This window comes from Phaethon lepturus, unplaced genomic scaffold (assembly GCF_000687285.1).
Source record: "Phaethon lepturus isolate BGI_N335 unplaced genomic scaffold, ASM68728v1 scaffold5478, whole genome shotgun sequence".
Taxonomy (NCBI): Eukaryota; Metazoa; Chordata; class Aves; order Phaethontiformes; family Phaethontidae; genus Phaethon; species Phaethon lepturus.
Window position 1 is genome coordinate 8,854 of NW_010558236.1, and position 9,445 is coordinate 18,298.

Sequence of the window (9,445 nt, forward strand, 5' to 3'; positions counted from 1 at the left end):
TTCATTTACGTTAAAAGAGCTTTTATATAAAATCTCATAAATCTGCAGCGCTCTTTCCAGTCTGCCATCAGCCACCCAACGCACTGTGCGGCAAAGTCTGGCCACAGAGGAACAGACACGCTCTCAGATGGGTAATCGTATATGTCAATAGGGTACAGTCAGTGCCATCTCACGTCTACTTCAAACTGACCTGTGACTTTTGCTAAACCTATTGGACTGACAGAAGACTCAGTGGAGAGCCTGGCTTGGCTTCTCTCTGATTAGACTCTCCACATCAGTGGCCATGGCCTTATACTGGAAAGGAACCTCTTTTTGACTGTACATGCACAAAGTAGCTCTTCTTCAGTGGCTGCTTCATCACTCCTTAGTGGTTGTCTCATCACTCCGTTCCTTTTTCCAACTATTACAGCCTTCCCGATTTATTTCAATTTCATTACACATTTTACTATTTTTAAGCAACTTCGGCCATTTTGAAACAGAGCTGTATTATTGCTATGATCACAAAGGGTTTATATGTTTTTTATAGCATCCTATTAAACAGCAGTAAAAATCTGTGTGCAATGTATGTACTCTAGAGATCTGTCAGGAAAGTTGTGTAATTTTGAATTCCCACTTAAAAGCCAAATATTAGAGGTTTCTTTCAGTCTTGAACTCTGTCAGGCCAGTGGGACTCTTGTGGTCTGTAGAAAGATTTGGAAATACCAAAGAGAATTCTCTAGCCATATTAAATTGTAATTTTTTATTTTATTTTGTGAATTATTACAGGTATTAGCTCATTAGTTGGTACTTTTAGGTACTTTTAATTGAATTCTCACCTTCCTTAACTAGTCTGTGAACTCCTCCCACCTTTCTAGGCACAATCAGCCATGTTTTTGCGCATGTCACTATTCCTAAATTATCTTTTGTGTTACACGTTTGGATTTCTGAAAACCAATTTCTTAATCTTTTACTGTTTTATCTTTATAATATGTAAAATATTCCTGTGCTGTGCACAGAATTTGTGAGAATAAAAGCTTTTAGGCACTGTGATGGGGAGTGGGGAGAGTCAGAACAACTGATTGTTATGTTTGTTGTAAGCAATTTTTATTGAGTTACCTGCTTAGCACAAAACCAAACACCTGTCTATTGTATATACTGCTTCTTTTTTGTAAAAAATACTATTTCTGGTCTAAGAGGAGCCTGCAGACAGACATACAAATCAAGAAGGTAACTCATGAGAAAATAAGTTAAGTCATTCTTCCATAAATTCAGTAGGTTTACATACCTTATTATATTCAGAAAAAAAAATGTAATTGTGTTTCCTGTCAGTTAGATGGTGATTGTGCTGTCTTGAATGAGGTATTAGACTTTTTTGATCTGTTTCTGTAGTTGGGACTAGCAATATTGCTAGGTTTGTGCAGTAAAAGCTGATCCAGTTTAGTCCACAGAATTTATGCGGCAGATACAGGCAAAATATGTTATTCTTCATGTATTGCACTAACAGACAGAAACAAGGGGGTGTATCTAATACCAAAAGTGCTTTAAGAGTTTTTGTTTTAGTGTTTCAAACTGGAGTACCAAAATCTGTAACCTGGACTGTTTTCAAGATCCCAGTTTAAAACTGGGCTCCTAACCTATCTTCGGTTGTGACAGCTAGATTCCGTGTTCTTATAGAAACATCTCAGTGAAAATTTGACAGCTTTTGTTATTAGTTGTCTCACGTTTGGGGTCCTCCTGGACCCATGCCTGAGCACTGCACCGGCACGACGGTCAGGGATTGGGCTCCGTGCTCTCGGGGAAATTGTGCGGCGCAGCTTCTCCAGCAGAGGCTGAAGTGAAGAGCGTGGGAGAAAGCCACAGAGGGAGGCTGGGAGGTGGACGTGGGACTTACCGGTTGTAATTTTATGGATTTTTAAGATTGCTTTCACTAAGAAGTATAACTGTGATGGGCAGAGCTTTGAAGATGCTAGCTGACATTGGTGGTTCTACTCAACAACACATCAGACGGTTGCATTCAGCTCCCATACTTACCTCCGCTTGGAGATACATCATCTAGTTACAGTCCTCTGGAGTGCCAACCTGTTCTTAAAGCATGGTGAGCTTTCTAAGAAATTAATTCTGAAAACTTGTGAGAGTTATTGAGTACCATATCAATAGAAGAGTTGACTTGGTTTTCATCATTTGTGGATTTTTCTCTTCTTTAGTACGTACAGGAAATTCTGTGTTTGAAATTATGCCAACAACAAATGTTACGTCTGATGAGTCAACTAAACTTGTCCTTTATGTGCTTCTGGTAATCATAATTTTACTTCTCACTTCCCCGTTTCACACAGTTTTCTCTTTCATTTTTCACTCGTGGCTTGAGCTGCGTTGTCTGGGGAAAATGTAACAACAAAGGCAGAAATTCTTTTTCTTCACAAAATTTATTGTGATGATAACTGATAGTGCTGATAGGATTAATTAAGATTGCAGAGAATTTGACAAAATAACCAAATATTCCGTGAAGACATGTGACTGAGGATGACTGTGCTGAATTTTTGTTCCTCTTTCCCCAAAACAAGTTTTATTCCACTGAATACTGAGCAAAAACTATGTTTGGGCTTTTTTTTTTTTCTTTTATTCACCCCTGGAGTCAGTGAATTTCTTTGTACGTCATCAGATCTAGAACTGTCATATACTTTTTGTGGTAAGTAAAAAATAGCTTATTCTTTTCTTACTGGCATTTGCACAATAATTACTGTAGTCTGAGGAAATGCAAACTTTCTTTCAAATTTGTTTCTTTGATGAATACAGAAAAGTAAAAAGAAGTTTAGCTGGATTTTAATTTCTGTTAATAATTACCCTATTAGAAAAGGGATACGGCATAAACGTAAATATTACCAGAATGCTGGCTGCAGCAGCTAAGAGAGTTTACTCTCAAGTAAAAGCAGGCATGTTTTGTTTCAGGAAATATTAGAAGATAAGGGATTTAAACTTGTTTTGCGAGTACCTCATTGTATAAATTATTCACATTGATTTAACCAATATATTACAGTGAAAAGCTTGAAGTATATGGCAAAAAAGGGGGAACGTGATATTCTGCCAGGCAGGAGGATCAGTCAGGCTCTCGGACAACATAGCGTGTCTCTTCTTGCCGTATCTGTGTTTTAGGCCACTGGATCTGTGTAGTTCACTGGGTTTTTTGGTCGATTCTGCAAGAACCTGGCACCTCCCTGATGTCCGTGTGGAGCAGGTTCGGTGTGCCCACGCGGACTCAGTGGCCAGGAGGTGGCCTTTTGAGGAGACATTTCGCAAGGAAAGGCCCAAGTCTTTTGAAATCTGCCCGCGTTGCCAGCGTATATCACCTGTAAAACGGACGTATAGACTGAGGCACAAGAGGGGACGTTTATTTTGGGTACGTTGCTTTACATTAACACTCACGTTAGAAATTCGGCAAGGGTCAGAGTGGCGGTACTGAAGCTTCCAAACCAAACCTCTGGGGCCACGGTGAGTTCTGTGTGCTCGGTCGTACCCGGGATGAGAAGCCGACTGCTGGTCACCAACAGCCAGACAGGTTCCCTTTGCACACCCCTTACTTTAACGCCCAAGGCAGACGGCGGAACCCCTCTCCGTAAATCACCCCGCCGCCCCGTTTGCTGCCGCCGGCGCTCGGCTGGCTTAGCGCGGGGAGCAGCCTCCGCAGCTGCCGCACGCGAGGCAGGGCGGAAGCAAGCTGAATTGAACAGGCTGCTTTCCTAAAATTAAAATAAAAATAGAAATACTGACTGGAGAGCCTTCCAAAGACTGCCACTGAATGTTTTTTTTTTAAATTAAAATATCAGCTCATGGGCTTGAACTTTGCTTAGATAGAGGCTGTGTGATGCCTTATCATGCCGCGTCTGACGCTGCGCGTTGTGCAATGCTGGGTGGGTCACTCACAAAGCGAATCTACTCAAAGGCTCATTTGCATTATCCTGGAAAATATGCTGGTGCATTGAAAATGTTTTTAGCTGTTGTCAGCAAGTTAATACAGAGTCCATGGTTATCATAAGTAGGGATATTTTCAGCAGAAGGCCATGCTGGCTTAATGCTAATAAAAAGTTGCGTGACTTCAGAAGAGAAATAAAGGTACTTTTGCCTCTGAGTTTTGCGTGCAAAATATCATCCACCAAATAATTTACTTTTCTTGCTACTTAAAGAAACATGATATTATTTTTGCCCTCTAAACATATAAATAATTTAAAACATAATTTTTGTGATTTAATGTTTAACAGATTTAATGTTTATTATTTGCTATGGATATTTATATTAGACAATTTATAGTATATACCTTATATTAAACAAATTTTAAAATGTATATGAGTTTATCGTGTGTATAAATGTATATTTTTATTATTTTCCTGGAGAAGCCTATTCACACTGCCAATACGAAATACTTTTTTCCTGTAGATTCTACACCTCATGATTTCATGTTTAATGTCACACCTTGCAACATCATGAACAGATCCACCTGGAAGGCTGTTCTTTCCTGGATTCCAAGTGAGTCCCTCTGGACTAGACAATTATATTCTGCCAATGCAAAAAAACAATTACAAGCAAAAAGCTGACGCTTCATCCTACATGCCAAATGATTTAGGAGACCAGTTTCTGTGATTAAAAATGGAATAGGCAAGTTATAGCGGTGGGCAGAAATGATGATTTGTGGAAATAAATGTGTGTGAGTTTTACTTGTTGGAGCACTTAACAGAGCTCTGCGTGCTAAGTGGGACTGTACGTGCAAATCTGAGACAGTTCAGGTGCACGTGCATGTGTCTGGAAGAAGCAGACAAAATTTGCAGCACACAAGCTGTTCTGGCCAGAAGAAGGTCCAAGTCTTTTTCAGGAGAGAGAATATCATTAGGCTATCCCAGTATTGCAGGACTCCTACTAAGAATGTGCATGTTCCAGAAGCTGGAAGTGGTACTGGATTGTGTCTGCAAACCCAACTTTAATCTTTAAACCCAGCTCTAAGATGGTAATCTGAGTTACTTATGAAATGGCTGTATCATAATCTTCATCTTCTGAGTAAAAACTCTGGAGCTGGACTAAATTTGCTTCCCTAGAAAGATACCTTTATGATGGTTACTGGCATTCAGGCCAGTTTGGTTGCAACACCTACAGAATCCCCATCTGAATATTTATTTGGGTTAGCTGTGGGGCTGAGTGGACTCTGTTTCTTTGCTGAAGAAATTAAAACAGATTTTGAAATTGTTCACTCAAATATTTTTTAAGATTGATGTTTTTTGTTGAAAACAGGCTTTTTTGTTTTTCTGGAAGTAACAGTTTTTACGGACTGTATTTTTGTTAGTTTTGGGGTGAGTCTTTAAAAAATACTGTATTGTTTCAGAGAAAACTAGTTTTTAGCTAAATAGCGTGTCTGCATATATGGTTTTCCTCTGCGCCAGCTACCATTTTCTTACTTGCAATGTCTTAGCTAGGAAGTGACATCACCTTTTTGAAGATCGTCTTCAAAGTCTGGTACAACGGTGACAAAGCGTTACTCTGGAAAGAAGTCCTTTGCAGCGGAGCTGATGACAAATACTTAGTGTGCGGAGCACTGAAAGGAGGTCTGTGTGGAAAATATATGGTTCCTTTCCCTTGCCTGGCAGGTTCCTTCCACAACAGGGCCATACCCTGCCAGCCCTTTTTCATCACTAAGTAGATTTCTTAAAAGACTAATTGATCAACCCATGCAGACAGATTTTTCTCTCTGCAATCTAGACTGTTTCGCCGTGCTTGGCAGGCAGCAGACCAGCGCAGGCAGTTCTCCAGTTCCAGAACTCCACTAAAATAGAGAATTTCCAAATTCTGTGCTTTAACATTCTTGTACTGCAGTTTCAATCTCTATAAATTAGGATTACTAATATCCTTCATCTCATTATGACACTTTCATTGTTAACGTCTCTAAAATGACATTGAAAGACTACATTTGACTGGACTGTGCAGAAAACTTCAGAGGAGCTAGGGACACCACTAATATCCAGAACACAGTTTATTTAGATAAGTGTCTGGATGGGTTTTTAAAGAGATTCTCCACTCCCATGTATAATGCTTTTCTTACTAGAGAAGAGTCAATCCTGTTGTAGGGGCTAACCAACGTTAACGTGCCATAGGCTCAGATCCCGGGAATTCAGGCAGGATGCCAGACTAAAGGTCAAAAAGACCTGTAAGGAGGTCAAAAGACGCAATCCATGTTTTCTTTTTTTTAAAAACGACTATCGGCTTTCTTCGGTTATCATTCAGTTGAACTACTATTAAGTTAAATTATTGCAGTTACCACAGTAGGATGGGTCTGTAGGAGATGTTGCAGGAGCATTGTACTTAATTTCTATTTTCTAACACCGTTTAGACAAAGAGGCAGAGCTCTGGGAGAAGAAACAGGTGAGAGCTTTATCAATGGAATGGTAAATGACATTGGCACTGCTGCTGAGAGATATGCCATATTGCTTTGAAGTTATTTAGGAAGTTTGATTGATGGCTTTATGATTAAGTAACCATTTATATTATAATTATCTCTGTTTTACAGAAACAATTGCAACAGCATTTGACATTAAAGGTTCAAGAATACCGTTTCCAAAGGTACTTTTCAGCATTTTATATAAATAAATAACAATAGTAAAATCACATACTTACATGTATATATTTTCTGAAAAGAGATGTTCACCCAAACTGTACAAAACAGCAAAAGGAAATGTCAGAAAACTTTCTCATGCTTGAAGTGATGACTCCAGAATGGTATCACCTCTGAAATGCTAGATGTCCTCAGGTTATTATTCCTCTATTATTCCTCCTTTATTTTATAAAAGATAAGTCCAAGGATATCAGTTAATGTCACCTTAATAATTCTGGGTTTTTTGGTAAATTATTGTGTTTCCTTTTACCTGTTTGAGTAAATCCATCCATATTCTTTCTGCCCATTTTGTTCTTTATTTTACGTTCTCTTCACTCGCTGGTCTGTTCCTCCCTGAAACCCTTCTCAAAGATTTGAAGAGGGATAACAATATCCAAAAGTAAAAGCGGTGCTCCAGCGTTAAACCAGGAGCAGCACCAGTCCTCAGGTTAGCCCATTCACATCCAACACCTGCCTCATCAGCTGCCTGAGCCTTCCCAAGACCCTTACCATCCCTGCTAATCCCCACAAATGTCACTAAGGAGCTCCTACTGGTACAAAATCTCCAGCATCCCCTTAACTCAAAGCTTATGGACTTCTAACAGTGTTGAGCATCAACAGCCCAGCATCTCTTCTAGCCCCAGAGCTGGTAGTAGACAGGAATGTCCTCTGCCATAAGCAGTTCTCCTATAGACGAGATGCTTATGGCCAATCTGACACTTCCCAATGGGACTCCACCAGATCAGGAACTAACCCTAATCATAGCCTTTGCTGTAAACTAGAAACTCTTGCAAGCCTCCCAGTCTTTAGTTTAGTCCTAAGAGCCCTTCAGGTCCCAAGTGCTCATCCTCAGTTTGCCATACCAGAAGAGGAAGGTGACAGTTGTCAAAGAAGGTGGGGTAAGACCTGGGTTCAGTAAGAGCCACCAAGCTACCTTCTGTCCTGATGCCTACAAAACTCTGTCTGTGCAAGGGTGTGGAGATGGGTAGATAGCTAAACCTGGGGTGATGCTGCTTTATGGATCATGACTGCTGGATGTGGATGAGCAAAGCGGTGGGTCTGGAAGGAATGCTGAGCTGACGCAAGGACCAGTATTGCTGATGGCAGTGTGCTCTGCCAGAAAGCGTGGCTGACTTAGACCTGGGCTTATGGCTAAGGTTCAGGCAAGCAGTATCCTGCTAGTCAGGGAGCAGATGCTCCATGCAGGGAGGAGAGCTGGGCCCTGACATGGTGATTTAAGTAGGCAGCTTGAGATCTCACACGAGGAGAAGTGCTCGCTGTACTTTGATCAGGGACTGAGGAATGACTACAGCACTCTTCTCACATGGGTCCTTCCTCCCACGCTCCTCTCTCTAGCGTACTTCATCCTAATTTTGACATCATGTTCAAACGCAGGACAAACTTTTTCCCACCAATAACAGTGTGAGGTTGCTTTAGCTTTCATCAAGCAGGCGTTTGATGTATTCACATGATACATTCACTGTAAATTGATGATTTTGGTAAACATCACTGAGGCTGAATAGCAGTTAAATATTCCGTATGTGATTATAGCTGAAAACAGAAAGATGGACTGCCCGGTACAACAAACTGTGCTACAAGGCTGGTCAGAAGTGTGTGTGGTATGTAGCCTGGAGGATTTCTCTGTAAAAGACCAAGGCTGTTCTTGCACTTAGCTATTGTCTGCATATGGGTATCGGGGCAAGAAGGTGGCAGAAAGTCATCAGGAAATGGAAGTGTTGGTAGGACTGAATGCTTGCGGGGTGTAAGCTGTGAGGGCTAATCAGATTACTGCCTCACAGCAGGAACAAAAAAGCCCATTGCTGCAGAACGCAGCCTGGCGTATCAACTCAGTTAATTCCTGTTTGTGGAGTTGGAAATGTTACTGAAGAGATCGGCTCAGGAAGGGGGAGCAGGCGCCCTCGGGAGCACAGGACTCTGCTCTGAGAGAGGACCCTGAGAAGTGCAAGCTGGACCGCAGCCTACTGCTGTTCCTTAGTACCCTAGTCATGAGAAGAAAGTTGAACACTATTTTTTCATGTACACATGTATCTGAATATACCCAGGATAACAGTCCCTGATGGGAATCTTTTCCAGTCCTAACAGAAATCACCAGAACCATTCCAAGCAGCTACTTATATAAGAGTAGGCAGCATTATGCACTAATTTCCTTTTTTTCTTTTTTCCCCTTGCTTATTTTAGGGCAATTATAACATTATTTTACAAGGATTCTCTGATGATTCTGAGAAAAAAATGTTCATGTGCTTGAATTTCACCATGACAGTAAAACAAGATGCTTTCTGAATGCGACAATCATTTCAAATAATTCCAGAACACGGAGGTCACTTCTGCAAACAACTGGAATCCGAGTTGTGAAATAATAAGCAGACTAGTTTTCCTGAGGTAGAATACATCATGTACTGTCTGGAAAGCTACATGATGGATAGTCTTATCCATTTATAGCACCGTTGTGATCAGATACTCAGCCAATGTGCACAAAATCTCTGGGAATCAGGCACCCTGATTAATCCACAGAATAACCCAGACTGGGTATCAGGCTGAGGACTGCATTTTGGTGCTGTGCCTTCAGTTATGAAAAATCCAAGTCCTTCAGACTGCACTGAACTAATACAAGAAGTTTTGAAGTTTTGAAGTGTAAGAATCAGAAGTTGGCCAGTACTCAATTTAAAATAAAACTGCAGTTGAATCTGAGAACCCTGTTGTGTGTGTTTGTTTTGGTTTTTAGCAATAAAACTTGTTTGTACAATCAGTTTGAGAAATATTTTTTATTTTCCTGCAGTTTTCTGATTATTTTTAGATGTTTCCTAATGTTCTGCTCCA

The 9,445-nt window shown here is 40.6% G+C and overlaps 1 protein-coding gene across 1 annotated transcript; it reads left to right on the plus strand.

Moving 5' to 3' along the window:
- Positions 1–2,499: 2,499 nt before the first annotated feature.
- LY96 (lymphocyte antigen 96) lies at positions 2,500–8,908 on the plus strand. The gene is made up of 5 exons (XM_010292989.1): positions 2,500–2,665; positions 4,408–4,497; positions 5,436–5,564; positions 6,524–6,576; positions 8,807–8,908. The coding sequence occupies exons 1-5, from the start codon at positions 2,500–2,502 to the stop codon at positions 8,906–8,908; spliced, it is 540 nt and encodes a 179-aa protein (XP_010291291.1).
- Positions 8,909–9,445: the final 537 nt, after the last annotated feature.